Raw genomic sequence first — 16,728 nt, forward strand, 5'->3', positions numbered from 1 at the left:
TAATTAATACTAATCCAGTTGCCATGTTGTTCCTATAGAATAGGCATTAAGTAACTGTCTGGCTGGCCTTTGATCTTTCGGTCTGTTTCGGTACATGTCTGGTTGAAGAACGTATTGGGTCGCCCACTTGGGAAGATGAATATCTCGCCGCTGGACGCTAGTAGTAGCTTTACCGGCTTTGGATGGATGCCCCTGGAACCAGTTGTCGCGCAACGCAATGCCAATGCGACGCCATCCAATCATCCGACCATCAGGCGCTAGCTGCGCATGCAAAGATCGACACAGTGTTGGACTGTTGGTGTTGGGCGATACAGAGGCAGATACCGCCGCCACTAGCTGCCGCCTTCCTTCCTTCACGGGTCGGGTCGGGTACTCGGGTGCAAGTGCGACGACGACGACGACGACGACGACGCGGTGGAGTCGGACTCGGACGGCTCTTGTGGTTGTGGAGTGCGGCATGCAGCAGCGCGCCATCGGTCGCGAGATCTCCTGGCCTGGTAGAGTAATCGTTCGTTGGCGCGAGCTGAGGGCGCGAGGCGGCTCGTCAGACAGGTCCAAGAATTGCGACCAGAGCAACAAGAAGCTAGCGATGAGCTGTCGGAAAGGTGCAGTCGAGTGCGTCGGTACGGTCGCGACTTGCGAGTCTGCGGATCGGTCGTCCGGCGAGCATCGAGTCGAACGCATCATGCAGATTTGTCAGGTAGAAAGAGCTAGCCAGTGGTCTGTTGGAAAAGGTCGAGCTTGCACCTTCAGCCTGCAAAGCAGAGCGCATTTTCACACTGTTAAAGATAGAAGAAAGAGAGTGCATCAGCTGATGAGAGAATGCGATTTGTCAGGTAGAAAGAGCAATGCACTACTCGAGTAGAGGGCCGGTTCCTTTAATTTGTGTGGTGTGAAGCGACCGTGTCAAACTTGCATGTTCTGTGACTGTGTGTCGATAGATGGTTGGATCCATTTTGGTGTGCATGTGTTTGCCGGGTCGGAGCAGAGGCACTAACGGGCTGGGGGTCCTTGGTGACCACCGCCGCGTCGTCGCACCAAACACAAGCGCCTAGTGGCGCCTTTTGGTGCATGTCCCTGCGCTCATTGCTTCCTCTCGCCCAGGAAATAGCCTTTTTTTTCTCTCGTCGACGTCGCGCGTCAGGAGAAAAATTCTCTGGCCCGGAGGCACAACGACCGCTCACAAATTAAAACTTTTTACTGGCACGGTCCTAGCCGAACGTACGACGAAAAAGAAAATTAAACCAACAACAACCAACCAAGCCCTCTTTTTCCCCCGGCGCGCGACCTAGCCGGCCGGCGGGGTCTAGATCCTTCCTACTATCCTACTTGGCGCTCACGAACGAGGAGGACCCGGCGGCCAGGCACACTGCAGGCCGCTGACAAAGATACACACACGCGCATGTGGCGGCCACCACTCGCCCGCCCGCGCTGACGTCGTGACCCCGTAGCAGAGCACTCGCCCATGTCGCGCGCGCGCACGTACACCTCGTCGCCGGCCCGGCGTGCCCATCGATCGTGCGTGACCTAAAAAATCCTTGCTAGCTCTGTCATCATTGCCCATTGCCCATTGCCCATTGCCCATGTACCTGCATACATGAGGCTCTCCTGTTATTCGTTCCCTATAAAAAGCGCCTGCGGGCTCATGGCTGCCGAGGCGTGAGAGTGGCAGACGCACTAGCTAGCTAGCTAGGAGTACTAGCCACACCGCCATCAACTTGCTGCGTTGCCTGTTGCTCGCCCCAGCTCCACCACCAACCAACCGCCGCCAGCAGCGGCAGCGGCAGCCGCGAACGCTCCCTCGCGCAGCCCGGAACCGCCGGCTGGCCCGGCCGTCCGGATATCCCGCGATCTTGTGTTCCTCGCTCATAACAATATATTTGATTTGACCACACACATTCTCCGGCGCCGTTTCCGCACGCCGCGGCCGCGGCAACGTACCGCAGCTCCTCCCGCGGCGGGCTGGGCCGCGCTAGCTTGGACTTGCTGGAACCAACAGAACGTACGCCAAGCTACCAGCGCGCGGCGGCCGAGCTTGGAGGCTAGCGAGGCAGGTACTACTACTGCGGCTACTAGCAGGCTGACCTGGCCAGGTATCAGGTATGTACGCACGCCATATGCACCCCTTTCTTCCTTCCACCAGATTTTGCCGTGATTCGTACTGCTTTGTTTGTTTATACATGCTCCTCCGCAGCGCTATTCTACGCCCTAGTACCGCAAGTCAAAACTGATAAAAAAAAATATACGGAATAGTACTGAACCGTCTTCAGTATCACTCGGTACTACACCCAGCACCATGAAATACTGAATAATACTGAAACACGACTACTGAACATACACCTAGGGCAGAATAGCACGTGTATATGTGTGTGTGTATATATATATATGGTTGATTTATTGTGAGAGAAAAACATTGTTTCGACTAAAAAAACAAGCTAAAATGTATGAGTATGGATTTACACAAGCGAACAGGGCCTTAGTGACGTGCCATTGTAGGATTGTGTACGTGTTTCTTCTTCTCCAAATAAATTAAAGGAGTTTGGTCGAGCTGTGTACGTATCTTCTCCAAACAAATTAAAGGAGTCTAGTTCGCTCCAGCTGAGGTCGATCGGTTGGGTTTATTAATTTCGGTAAGCACTTGATCGACCTGACGCTTAGTTAAGTGCGTCGTACGTACGGCAGGTACCCGGCCGTGTGATTAAGTAAGTTACTGATGATGATCGCGTGTTTGTGTTTATTAGCTGTCCGCAACTAAGGAGCGCCGCCGATAGATACGTCTCGTGTTCTGCACTGCAGTACTGTACTATATTAGTACTAGGCTAAGGTGATACATATGCACAGTTGTACACTGAATGTGCCGGGTAGTCATGGTTCACATGTTCAGATACGTCCCGTTCGCTTATAAGTTGTACTTTTTCAGTTAACAAATAATATTTTTCTCTCGTAACAAATCAGTCAACAGTATTTTTAGTCATGGCTTATCAACCAAACGAACCGGGATAGTTGACACAGGAGTATGCTGACACACGAATTGCTTGGACGCACTCTGGTTGCGCCAAAGGCAGGGGATAGTTGTCACCTGAGTGCGCCAGATTGATTGTGACAGATGGAGTTACCAAAGTTATCCAAAAATACAAAAGATGGGCTTAATTTCCCTAATTTGGGATAAAAGAGTAGCATACATCTCGCCGGTAAAGAACCTACTTATACTATAGCTTAGTCAAACTATCTCTAGTTTGATCAGATTTATAGAAAAAAGAGCGACAGGTATATTATAAAAGTATGTATACATATATGGCAAATCTAATAATACTCATGAAGCACTCCTTCCGTTCTAAATTATAAAACGTTTTAAATTTTTTTAAATACATTATTTTATTATGTATCTAGACATAGTGTATATTTAAATACATAGCAAAAGTTACGTGTCTAGAAAAAACCACAACTTCTTACATATAATTTAGAACGAAAGAGTATATCTCATAAATACTTTTTTATAGATGGTTTGACTTTGACTTGATACTATGTTAGAATTGTATTTTTTTTCCAGACTGAACAAAACCCTTATGGTTCGACTAACGTTGTTATTGTGGCAAAAGGAGCATATCACATATCTAGTATATCACATAGGAGCATGCTCTTTGTTATTGTGGCGGTATATTGGGTATTTTTTATTGGTGCCATTGCAATTTTAAAAGTTTGGAGAAATACCATTACTGTTCACCTATTTTGAATGATGCCATTACAATTTTTTGATTCATTCAAATACGCCACAGTGTACGTTTGGGAAAGGCTTGGACCCCACCTGCAGACGTACCAGACATACTGGTATTTTCGTCTAGACGATATTGCCCTCAGCTACTCCCCTCCTTGCAGTCACTGACGCGTCGACCCCACTTGTCATCCCCTTCCTCTCCTTCTCTTACCAATAATGGCCGTCGCAAGGGGCTGCACATTCAAGCCAGCTGCTTGCCTGCCTCCTCACCGGCGCCGCCGGCGTGCCCGTACCCATGCCGGGGCCAGCGTCGGTGCGCTCCGAGGCGTGCTCATGTAGGCCATGCTCACCTTCGCGCGGCCATGGCGGAGCGGAGCTCCAGGCGCACGCGCTCGCCGTTGCCATGGCTAGCCGGGGGCGAGGTCGACCACCATCTGCGCGACAGCAGCCCCACGGCCCCTGCGCGCGAGACCGGCGGTGGCTCGGTAGCTCGCTCGCACGCTTGCCCAGCAGCATCGCGGCGGCCTGCTCGCGCGTTCGCCGGCCATGGCGCGGCTGCCTTCTCGTCCGGTGGTGGCGCAGCAGCACGCAGGCGCGAGCCTGAGAGTGGGCGAAGGATGGCAGCGCGTCGCAGGCGAGCAGCTTCTTTTTGGTTCTCTCTCTCTCTCTCTCTCTCTCTCTCTCTCTCTCTCTCTCTCTCCGAGCTCGCGCGAAGCGCCGCCGAGCAGCAGCAGAGCTCCGGCCAGCCGCTGCCATTCTGCGAGCGCCGCCACAATCCCGGCCCAAGCACGCCCCCATGATCCACCACGACCTCCCTTAGGTGTCGGCGCACGTGCACCTGGAGCTCCGCCCCAACATGGTCGCGTGGGAGCTCCGCCCCGCCATGGCTGCGCAGGAGCTCCAGCGAGGTCCCGACTGCAATTTTCACGGAGCTCACCTCCTCATCGGCGCCACCCCGCCTCGACCTCACATCCACGCTCCTAGTCCTAGCGGCGAGCGCCGTCGCAGCGGCACTGTCTGTGTCCATGTCCGTGCAGAACTCGTGCTCGGTGTTCGGGCGCGCCGATGGCCACGCGCAGCTGTGGCAGTCGAGCGTGCAGGTGCCTCAGCTGCTGGGGAGCCTGCTGGTTCCTGGTCATCGGCAAGCACGGAGGTGAGACCGAGGAGGCAGGGCGGCGTGGACGGGAAGGAGAACCACCATTGGTACGAGCAGAGGAAGGGGATGATGAGTGGGGCCTACACGTCAGTGACTAGGATGAGGGAAGTAGTTGAGGGTAATATCGTCCATATGAAAATACTTGAATTCCCCATATGCTGTAGGTGGGCCCAAGGGCCCCAAAGACGTATAGCGTGACATTTGTCAATGAGAGGAAGAATTATAACGGCGCCCTTCATAATAGGTAAATAGTAATGGTACTTTTTCAAACTTCAAAAATTACAATGGCACTCATTCAGATAACCCTATATTAAAATCTATGACGGCGGGTGATTCCGCGGCCTCCTAGCGTGTGTTGCACGATGACTTCTTCAATAATTATGTGGCCCTCGCGCTGTGCTGGCAGCCAAAGCAAAAAGCCTCTCGCTCGTTTCGCTAAGGACAATTTTAGCGTACAAGATTTTGATACTAGCAATATCATAAACTATTTCTTGAGCTCAAATTGCTCCAACACTTTAGCTAACTAAAATTTCTAACAAATGATCACTAAAGATAAATACTATTTCCTATTAGTTACTCCTTCCGTCCTATAAAAAATATCCGAGGAATCAGACATTTTTAACTTTGACCAAATACATATAAGAGACAATTAATATTAGTTAAAAAAAGACAATTAATATTTATTATGTATAACAAATATTATAAGATTAATAGTTGAATATATTTTCATAATAAGCTCATTTGAAGATACAAATATTGTTAATATTTTTTACAAATTTATTCAAACTTAAAAACGTTTGACCTATACAATACCCTAGGCAACTATCTTTCTGTATAGAGGGAGTAGCATGCATGATAACATCTACCACCCAAACAATGAAAACACGTGCAAGGATAAAATCAGTGTAGCGAAGTGCGCTTATCCTTTAGTATTCATTCTGTTAAGTTTATCTATGACGACGTTGATATTTGGCACACCAAAATGGTAACTTTCAATCGTGTAACATGAGTTTGAATAAACATAGAACGATGGAAGGTATCCAGCTGAGATTTGCATATGCTAAATCTTCCTGGTTTACTCAGTCGGGGGGAGATCTTAATTCCAGGTCTACTTCCATGACAGTAGCACTGACAGAGACAGTGATGGCAGATGTGCTGCTGGGTCACTCTATTTGCTCATGTGTGTGATGACAGTTTTTCAATTAATTAGAAATCTGCATGTAGCAGTAGTTTACTTGCTCGTTGGAACCGAAAGTGAAAAATTAAAGATGCTAGAAAGTAGAAAGACAGGGTAAGTACTACGCGTATACGAGGCTAATTGGTCCCATGTGCTCTTTGTCGGTTAAAATAGCCACCAGGCAACAATATTTAATCTACATATTTAGCTTTTCTAAAAATTGCATGCATGCATATTCGTTCCTTGGTTTTTTTTTTTTTTGAAATCCTACGCATGTGCTCGATCACCACATTGTCGAAGACTGGAATTATCTTAAATTTCCTTATTGGGCCTGACTCTTTCATGCATCATGATGCCTAGCGTTCCGCTCTCTTGTCTTTATATACGGTCTGTTTTGTTTTCAACCTTGTGGTCAAACAAATTGTTTGCGTGTGGTTGGTCGGAGGGCTACTTTTGCCATCAAATTCAAACGAAAATCAAATGGATGTAGTCCTCCGTTCATATAGTATTTAGATTTTTCTAGAGAGCTTATGTATCGCTTTCCGATGGATTTAGTTTATTTGGTCTCATACATTTCCCTGGTGAGTGGTGACTGGCAAGATCTTATTCTAACACGGCTAGCTTCCGAACACGCACCAGTAGCTTTCATGTTCCAAAATGTTTAAAGCATTTTTTATATATATGTTGGTTAGCCACCAAGTACACAGAGCCACTGTTTCTTCTCAAGATGGATGACTAGCAGGGCATCTATCTATAATCAATCTCCTATTTTTCGATAGATTACATACATATTTTGATCACTATTGGCGCGCGGTGTTGCTGATTTTATTCAGTTTAGTTATTCCCCTATTCCTTGTCAGTGCATTATGTTAGCATCGATCGATTCCGAGAACTCAGTACACATAAGTAATTGGTTCAGATGCCAACAACCGACTGCGCGCAGGCGCAGCCGGTCTTCCAGACAACCATGCATGCATGGTTTAATTCCTTCTTCGGCATATTCAAGATTCGAATTTGGTGGGGAAAGAAAATTGCTGGAAATTCGTTCCTGGAAGCTCCTAGCTAGCTCAGCTCGTAGAAAAGAAAGCATGCATGATTGCGCTGGAAATTCCGAGATCGATTCTCTTGAAACAGTGAATTTAACTGTCCATGCATCATTCAAACTAGTGGTAGGAATTATCGGAATAATAATATATAGATATGCTTTTGAGTTCTGACTGATCATGGGCAATGGCAGTGTGTACGTAGCTACCTAGCAGTAGCAGCAAGTACGTTGTACGTAGCACGTACTAAGCTAGTCGTCCTGGTTTAAGGAATTATTGGAATAATATAATGTATTAGAAATGCTTCGGTGTTCATTGCCAATTTGACATGGGATCAGTGTATGAGCGTACTTGTATAGCGTATTAAGGCCCATGCTCCGTATCCAAGAGGAATATGTGGCGTGAACTAGAAAGCTCTTTTTTTTTAAAAAAAAAAAGAAGAAATAACTGAAAGCTCTAGCTAGAGCCCCTGTTAAAAAAAGAAGATAAAACCTGCTTATTTCCTCAAAAGGTGATCAGGAGTTTCTCTATCTAAGTGCACCAAAAGATTCGACGTGTCTCGAAGTCGAAACCTGTTTAATTTCTTATAACACTACTTAAGAGGAAAGAGATAAGTTTGATCACGGTCCTCACACGGTCAATCCACTCATTTCACCTATCATCTTCAAGTTTTTACACCCTAGCTAGTGTCACGGAACGTACGGCATGCTTAACCGGCCACTACTTTTGAATCTATCACCATAGGCGCATAGGCCCGTGCACATTCTGTCGCTTTTGTTGACATTCTGTCCCTTTTCAATATATATATATATATATATATATATATATATATATATATATATATATATATATATATATAGAACTACTATCCTATAGCTGGCTGCAGAATAACTTATTCTGTAGCCACTTTGAGTTACGATAATTACTATGTTAATTTACGAGATTTACAGTAACTCCTTACTAAGTGGTTTACTATAACGTTATGGTAAATATTCCCATGTGTTATAGTAACCCAACTATCGTAAATATGTATTGACATTATGGTAAATTAGTATATAAAATTATGGTAAATAGAGGTGGCTACAGAATAACTTATTTTGTAGCCGGCTGCTGAATAGCATCTCCCTATATATATATATATATATATATATATATATATATGATCTTAGAAAAAAAATACGCTTACTTGTCTACGATCACAAACTGGAAAATAATGCAGCCTACCGAATCTAATGTTCATGGTTTTTCAAAACGTTCCAAAGAAATAGGGCTCACCTCCTTCACATCGCTCTCGTGAAGACCCCGATTTTCCTTCCGGTAGATACCGCCAATATGGGACTGTTAGAAAAGAAAATAAACCCGTGGGTATATAGTGGGAAAACAATTCTCTTTATGTACTGTGGACTTGTAACCGTGTGTTTGGTTTGGGAACCAAGTGGGTTGAGTTGGATCCAACCTAGTTTTCTGGAATGGGATGAACCCATCTCGTGTTTGGTTAGAGGGGTGGGTTCAACTAGTTTTTTTGTTTGGTTGGAAGGGTCGAGAGGTATGGAATGATGACATTTTGACACCGTTAACATTAGCCATTAGTGGGGCCCATCTGTCACCCTCTTAATTTTCTTTTTTATTCCCATCACGTTATCCTCTTCCCTGGGCCACGCCAGAACACATCACTAAGCCTGCCCATAGCTGCCACCGCCACCGCCCCGAGCCTGCGTCCCCGAGCACATCACCAGCTGCCGCCAACTCCCCGAGCCAATGCTAGCCCACCATGGCAGCCACCGTCCCGAGCTCGCTCGCCACCGCCCTGAGCCTGAGCTCGCTCGCCATGGCTGCCACCGCCCTGAGCCCGAGCTCGCTCACCATGGCCTCCATCGCCCCTAGCCCGAGCTCGCCTGCCATGGCGGCCACCGACCCGAGCTCGAGCTCGCCTACCATGGCCGCCACCGCCCCGTGCCCGAGCTCGCCTGCCATGGCTACTGCTCGCCCAGATCCGAACGCCGGAGGAGCGTATCCGCTGGGGCCGCGAGTACCGGGGACGAGAGAGGTCGCGACTAAGGGAGGGAGAAGGAGACGCAGGTCCATGGCATCGACCTGGGTTGAGCTCGTCCGCTCGAATTGAGGGGATCGTTCCAACCCGCATCTGAAGATATATTCTCTCCTGGGTTCGACCCAAACGTACATGGCTCCTCAACCAAACAGCAGACCATCCGGGTTCAACACGGGATATCCCACTCCAACTCACAATCAAACACACGGTAAATGAACCAAATCTCTCCTATGAATTCGTGGCGCTAGCAGGCCCGGCCCTGGAGGGGGGCGAGCGGGGCAGCCGCTCTAGGCCCCCTGGGACCAAGGGGCCTCCGATACTAGTGCATGTAGTGATGTAGGTAGCAATATACTTGGTATATAGTATGTATATGTATGTATTATTAGTTACTAGTATATATTTGTTGTAGCACCTAGGAGGCCGTTCGGCTGGCTGGTTACCAGCCGGCTGGCTTGTTTTGTCTCTCACGAAATCACTGTTCACGTCCTGCAAGAACAGTATTTTTCTCTCACAGCAATCTACCGGAACAGTATTTTTCAGTCCTGCCGAACAGGCCGTAGGAAGCTAGCTACTACTCCCTCTGTCTCTAAACGTGTGTCGCCATGATTTGTGTGCCGATAAGTTTGACTCGATTTATAGAAAATACGTGCAACATTTGTATCTCCAAATAAATTTATTAAAAAACTAGATTCAAATATCTATCAATGATACTAATTATGTACTATAAATATTAATATTTTTTTAATATATAATTTGTCAAAATTGTTTCTCGAGAAGCGAAAACGACAGACATTTAAGGACGGAGCGAGTAGTTATTAGTTATAATTCATTGTCAATTGGCCATTTGGGCCTGGCAAACGGCCCCTCAACGAGGAAGAAGAATGCATGTATAAACTGAGAGCTTTTGCCTTTCCAATTGCATTAGTAATCGTTTCATTTCTCTCTTTAAAATTTCAGCATCATTTCTTTTCTTCCAATTGCAATTAGTTTATTCATACCAAATTTCGACAGTGAGAAAATAAAGAGAAAACAAGTCGATGAATTGTTGCAGTCATAGAGAGTATCAAATGATAAATTCTTTAAAAGTCATATAAGCACATCAAGAAATCCATACGAATTAGATATAATTGCTATTAATGTAGATAATCAACCATGTAGAAGACATTGAAGAAAATTTTAAAGTAATTTAATATTATGATTTATTTGATATGAATATTGCATTTGATACTCTTTAACTGTTTATAGGTAATATTCCGTTTATACATGTGTTTAGTAATATTAATATATCATTTTGATGTTTATACTAAAGGGCCCTGAGATCTAGTTTTGCTCTAGGCCCTAAAAATGTCAGGACCGGCACTGGGCGCTAGCTGGTATTTTCAACTCTGCACTCATAGAGTCTCCCGGCCCTAGCACTCCGTACCGTATCCCGTACCACTGCCAACACTGCCGCAGGAAAGCAGAAAACACGTGGCTTTTTCGCGCGGGCTGAACCTTCCTTTGGTTTGCGCCGCTGGTCAAGGTGATGGTGGAGGGTGGGTGGCTGGAAGCGGGACCCGGACCCGGACCCGGACCCGGCCACACCCTGGCAGTGGCAGGGGGCCCGTGGAGGAAGAAGACCCAGAGCGCGGTTTGTTTGACTCGCCACCTTTCTGGCACGGTAGAAGTAGTACTATTTCCCAGCGAGTTCCACCCCTGTCCTCCATTCCATGGCCCACGGACAGCGGAGCCATTTCCGTCGAATCCCATGTTCCGTTTTTCTTTTAAGAAAAAAAAAAAGGAACACAGCACTCGGCCTTGGCCTGCTTGCCGTCTATATATACTCCTACTCTCCAGGCAAGGTCATTAGCAGCTCATTCCTACTAGCTTCCTTGCATAGTTCCATCCACCCGGCCGGTGCTAGCAAGCTAAGGTTTGCTGGCTGCTGCTAGTGGTAGATCTCCCTCTCATCATATCTCTCGTGGCTTCTACTCCACTTCGTTCCCCTGCCGACCACGTCCAGCTTGGGACCTCGAGCGAGGCCACCGTGGAGCGACGCTGCTCAACTGATGACCTGAAACACCAAGGTATTGTTGGGGATGAGCATGCATCTGTCCGCGCGCGTGTGTAATTTCTGCGTGGTAACATGGCATGTGTTCAATCGGTTTGAGTTTTCGCTAGAGAAAAGGAGCAGTATGCATGCAGGATTGCAGAGACAAGTCCATGTCCATCCGTAGAAACTTTAGAGGGGATCTTAGGATCTGTTTGGTTGGGTTTTTTGCTTTGGCTTTTTGCTCCAAAAGCCAAAAACCCTATTAAAGGGGCTGTTTTTTTAGAAGCAGCTGCTTTTCTGTAGTATATTTTTGAAAGCTGGTTTGACCCTGCTTTTCGAAATTGGTGGAATAAAAAGCTCTTCTATAGTTGTTTCAAGAAAGATAAAGATAAAAAGTATATTTTATACTTGTTTAACCAAACAACTTTCAGCTTTTCTACAATTCACAGCCCACAGCCAGTGGCGGATCCAACCGGGGGGGGAGGGGGCAGTCCCCCGTGAGAGTGATTTTGCTTTGTATTTACTGTAGAAAAAAACATAATTTCACCATTAATCTTCGATATTTGTTCTAAATCTCTATTGATTAGCCTCCCGAGGTGCTCATCTTGGCTCCGCCAATGCCCACAGCCACGGCTCAACCAAACACAGCCTTAGCATCCTCACGGCTGTCCTGGCGAGTTCCGTGCGTGCGTTGTTGCATGGCTTCATGGCTGTATAGGAGCTAGCGTACGCATGAACACGGACGGAATAGATAGCTAGCATTCCAATTCCATGCCTGTGGGGTGTGGCTGGCATCGAGTCCAGGCAAGATTGTGCGGGTCACACCTGGGGGCGGTCCAATCCGTCAGTGGACACTGGACAGGCACACGTCAGTCGCTGCCTCGCCGCGGTGGACGGCGACGTGCCCCCTGTATAGCCTCTGCCTGTAGGTTTACTGGTTTGTGTGCACTAGGATACTCACTGCTATAGCCACAGCGTTTAACAATCCTTGGAGACTGCGACTCCTGCAACAGAGGAGGCGGCCAGGAGAAGCGTACAAAACCACCTACACGTCGTGACGCATCGATCCCATGGACGTCACTTCGTGTTTGTCTGCGTTGATACAAAAGGTTGATGCGGGGCAGGGCAGGTCAGGTCAGGCCAGGGGAAAAATAGTTGTCCGTGATTGTACTTGTTCGGGTTCTGCACGAGTCCGTTCCGAGCCAGCCATATTTTTCCCCTCCTGTCTACCTCTCGGGATTGATCTTTTGCGGACTGGAAAAGCTATTCATCCAGTTGGAGACGAAGCCCCACCCACACACAGCCTGTTTGCTTGGCTGTGGCTTGTCGTAAACGATCGTAAATTTATAGCTGGAACAGTATTTTTCTCTCACACGAACCAGCCAGCAGTACTTCTTCACGAACCAGCAACGATACGAACTGGCCAAACGAACATGCTGACAGGCCACAGGAATCAACATCATATGGTCCATTGCGCTGTCCCTAAAGGGCAATCATATCTTGATTGATCTAGAGTTCTAGACACCACGGAGGTCAACCCAAACGCGTCGCATCCGGCCATCCGGCACAAGGAATTCGCTGAACGGCTCCCTCGCCGCCCGTACGCCCCTCTGCCGGCCTCTGTTTGGGCCAAGCGGAGCATGTCGCTGGCTCTTTTACGGCCACTGCTCACAAAGTCACAGTACTGTGACATCGGAGACCAATTTGATCTTTTGCGTCTATCTAAGCGCCGGGAAGGTAGTGTCCAATTTTGACAAGAAATGTGTGATGAAATTTTGTAATATTCAACACCAGATGGCGACGCCTCTGGTTGGCGAGAACACTGAACCTTCGGGAACACGCACCCCCTCCCCCCCCCCCCCCCCCCCCCTCGGTCGCCGCTAGCTGGCATGCATGGACGGACTAGGGCGCGAATTCGCTTGCGGGAAATTTGGAAAAGCGTGACAAAAGCCCCGGTCGGCGCGGTCTCGTCTCGTCTCCTCTCCGCGCCGAAAAGGAGTGCCCGCCTGCCTTGCCTCCTATAAAACCGGCCGCCCTCGAGCCCCGCCGAGCTGCAGTTTCTCTTGCAGCGGCCTGCTTCGCTCGTAGGGAACCCAACCCCGGTTGCTTGCTCATTACTAGAGTCCAGAAACCGCTGGAATTTTACCTAGTGAAAAACAACAAGGTGAGCACCGCTAGGAGTGAGTTTCGTACTAGACTAACTAGATCGATCGATCGAACCGTAGATATGGCAAGCATCGCCGTACGGGATTGCCGAGCCGTGCTTTGGCCGAATTGGTGGATCTGGTATTGCGATACTAGCTTGATGTTCTTTCTTCTTCTTTCTCCCGCTATTATTCTTGGATTTGACGACACATGCACCTGTCGTGTGTGATTGCTAGACATGCATCTCATGAATGGTGTTTGTGTGTGTGCTGCAGGTGCCTTGAGTTTCGGTACGACGATGGAGTTCATCGGCAGCAAGGACGTGCAGATGGCCGGGCTGAACACCGAGCTGTCGTCGAGAGAAGACGACGCGCTCCCGGCGCTCCTGATCAAGGTTCCGACCCAGACCATCGCGGGCTTCGACTGCGTCGGCGCGGACGCCGACGCCACCGTCTCCCTGGACGAGCTGGATGACAAGGTGGAGGAGCTGCAGGGCCGCTCGGGAACCACCAAGGATATTGTCATCAGCATCCCTGCTGCGCCGGCGAGAGCCTACGACGACGACGCGCGCGTCCCGTACTCCGTCTCGCTCAGCATGCCGGCGTCGCCGTCGGGGTTCCACCTATCGCAGTTCATGTGCGCGGATCACGCGCGCGCGGCTCCGGCCGACGACGTCCACCACCACCCGGTGGCGGTGGAGGAGCAGCAGGTGGCGGAGGCGCACTCGCCGCGGCTGATCAAGCAGACGCGGTTCCACTCGCAGCCCATCCTGAACCTGCACCCGTCGTCCAAGAACGCCGTCGACGAGGCACGGCGGTGCGACAGCAGCAGCACGCGCGACAAGCGGTTCGACCCGTTCAAGACCTTCTCGGGCCGCCTCGAGCGGCAGCTGTCCAACCTGCGCGGCCGCCGGCAGGAGCCCGTCGACGGCATATCCCCGGACTCGAAGATCTCCGAGGAGGAGACCGACCAGGTCCCCGCCGCTGACCGCTACTTCGACGCCTTGGAAGGCCCCGAGCTCGACACGCTAAGGGTAAGCAGCCCTTTTCTTTTTCGTTCATTTTGATACACAAGTAACACAAGCTTCAAGCTTGACAAAAGATCTGAGCGACGCGAGCTTTCGTCGTGTGTTGCAGGCCACGGAGGTGCCGGTGCTGCCGAAAGACGAGAAGTGGCCATTCCTGCTGCGGTTCCCGATCAGCGCGTTCGGTATGTGCCTGGGCGTGAGCAGCCAGTCCATCCTGTGGAAGACGCTGGCGTCGGCGCCGCCGATGGCGTTCCTGCACGTGAGCCCCGTGGTGAACCACGTGCTGTGGTACGCGGCGCTGGCGCTGATGCTGCTGGTATCCGTCATCTACCTGCTCAAGGTGGTGTTCTACTTCGAGGCGGTGCGGCGCGAGTTCTACCACCCGGTCCGAGCCAACTTCTTCTTCGCGCCGTGGATCGCGTGCCTGTTCCTGGTGCTGGGCGCGCCGCGGCTGGTGGCGGAGATGCACCACGGCGTGTGGTACGCGGTGATGGCGCCCATCTTCTGCCTGGAGCTCAAGATCTACGGGCAGTGGATCTCCGGCGGGCAGCGCCGGCTGTCCAAGGTGGCCAACCCGTCCAACCACCTCTCCATCGTCGGCAACTTCGTGGGCGCGCTGCTTGGCGCCAAGATGGGCCTCCGCGAGGGCCCCATCTTCTTCTTCGCCGTCGGGCTGGCGCACTACATGGTGCTCTTCGTGACGCTCTACCAGCGGCTCCCCACCAATGTGACGCTCCCCAAGGAGCTCCACCCCGTGTTCTTCCTCTTCATCGCCGCCCCCAGCGTGGCGTCCATGGCGTGGGCCAAGATCAACGGCCAGTTCGACACCGGCGCCCGGATCGCCTACTTCATCGCGCTCTTCCTCTACATGTCACTGGTACGTGTCGTACTCCGGTTCATGACGCATCCACCACGTACCTAGCACATTTGCCTCTGTTGCCGCCCGTTGATATGTTGATGATATCCCACTATCCCAGGCGGTGCGCATCAACTTCTTCCGGGGTTTCCGCTTCTCGCTGGCGTGGTGGGCGTACACATTCCCGATGACCGGCGCGTCCGTGGCGACCATCACGTACGCGACGGAGGTGACCAACGTGCTGACCCGGGCGCTCTCCATCGGGCTGTCGGGGATCTCCACCGTCACCGTCGCCGGGCTGCTGGTGACCACGGTGTTCCACGCCTTCGTGCTCAGGGACCTCTTCCCCAACGACGTGTCCATCGCCATCACCAGGAAGAAGCCCAAGTTCAGCAAGATCCTGGCGCACTTCCGCTCGTCCAGCTCCGACATGAAGGAGCTCGTCTTCTCCCTCTCCAATTCCAAGACGGCGGCGCAGTCCGACTCCGGCGACACCGAGACCGACCCGTCCGTGACCGCCAAATCCCGAGCCGAGCCGTGACTAGCGGCTCAAGCCAACTAGGAGCCGACTGCTCGCGGTCTCAACTCTCATTGATAGCTGCTAGATCCCTTAGCTAGCTGTACATAGCGGGGGGTTTTTTTTGGATTCTGTTACGAAGGAGAAGGAGAGGTCGTCGCCGGTGAGCAAGTGCGCAGGCACGCACGCATCGATCAGCCTAAAGCTGATGCAGCAGTTGGTCGGCGTGCAGTGGATGGAATGATCGGACATACGAAGGGTATCCTTGGAGCATTTTAGTGGTGATGAGGATATAGCATGAGGAAAAACACTACTACTACTAGTAGTAGATTGATTAATTAGTTTGTAAATCTACGGACATATATATATATATATATATATATATAGAACTACTATCCTGCAGCTGGCTACAGAATAACTTATTCTGTAACCACTTTGAGTTATGATAATTACTATGTTAATTTATGAGATTATAGTAACTCCTTACTAAGTGGTTTAATATAACGTTATGGTAAATATCCCCATGTGTTATAGTCACCCAACTATCGTAAATATGTATTGACATTATGGTAAATTAGTATATAAAATTATAGTAAATGGAGGTGGCTACAGAATAACTTATTTTGTAGCCGGCTACTGAATAGCCTCTCCATATATATATATATATATATATATATATATATATATATATATATATATATATATATATATATATATATATATATATATATATATATATATGCAAGTGGTGTGAACTTAAGTAAGAATAAACCATGCATGAACATGTTCTGGCCTTTAAAGATTTGGACCTTCAACTGTGGGGCACTCCGCGCACTGCTTTTGCCGTTCTGCGAGGCTAGCTTGGCCCATGCATGAGTGGATCACTGGAGATCAATGCCCTATTCGCTCATAAGCCAAGCGAACATGGCGCAAGTGTTTTGCTGACTTTGGCGGGTTTCTTTCTTCTGTTCTGCCAAGAAACGGACAGTGACCGACAGCCACACACACAC

General features: G+C 49.4%; 1 protein-coding gene across 5 annotated transcripts; it reads left to right on the forward strand.

The window, feature by feature from the left end:
• The first annotated feature begins 1,673 nt into the window (after positions 1-1,673).
• Positions 1,674-16,144, forward strand: LOC136450152 (S-type anion channel SLAH2-like). Of its 5 annotated transcripts, none has more exons than XM_066450496.1 (4): positions 1,674-2,100; positions 13,594-14,351; positions 14,455-15,222; positions 15,323-16,144. In XM_066450496.1, exons 2-4 carry the CDS (start codon positions 13,617-13,619, stop codon positions 15,740-15,742), a joined length of 1,923 nt encoding a protein of 640 aa, XP_066306593.1. In that variant the 5' UTR covers positions 1,674-2,100; positions 13,594-13,616; the 3' UTR covers positions 15,743-16,144. The 5 variants fall into 5 exon arrangements, with proteins under 5 accessions (XP_066306593.1, XP_066306594.1, XP_066306591.1 ...); XM_066450497.1 differs by lacking the exon at positions 1,674-2,100 and adding an exon at positions 11,012-11,207; XM_066450494.1 differs by lacking the exon at positions 1,674-2,100 and adding an exon at positions 13,245-13,337.
• Positions 16,145-16,728: the final 584 nt, after the last annotated feature.

The sequence above is a fragment of the Miscanthus floridulus genome, chromosome 5 (assembly GCF_019320115.1).
Source record: "Miscanthus floridulus cultivar M001 chromosome 5, ASM1932011v1, whole genome shotgun sequence".
NCBI classification, from domain to species: Eukaryota; Viridiplantae; Streptophyta; class Magnoliopsida; order Poales; family Poaceae; genus Miscanthus; species Miscanthus floridulus.

Excerpts from the sequence above, each read along its gene's own strand:
- LOC136450152 (XM_066450493.1), top strand. The coding sequence starts at position 13,557 with ATGCATCTCATGAATGGTGTTTGTGTGTGTGCTGCAGGTGCCTTGAGT. Across the intron at positions 14,352-14,454 it reads CCGAGCTCGACACGCTAAGG|GCCACGGAGGTGCCGGTGCT; the intron begins GTAAGCAGCCCT and ends CGTGTGTTGCAG. Across the intron at positions 15,223-15,322 it reads TCTTCCTCTACATGTCACTG|GCGGTGCGCATCAACTTCTT; the intron begins GTACGTGTCGTA and ends CCACTATCCCAG.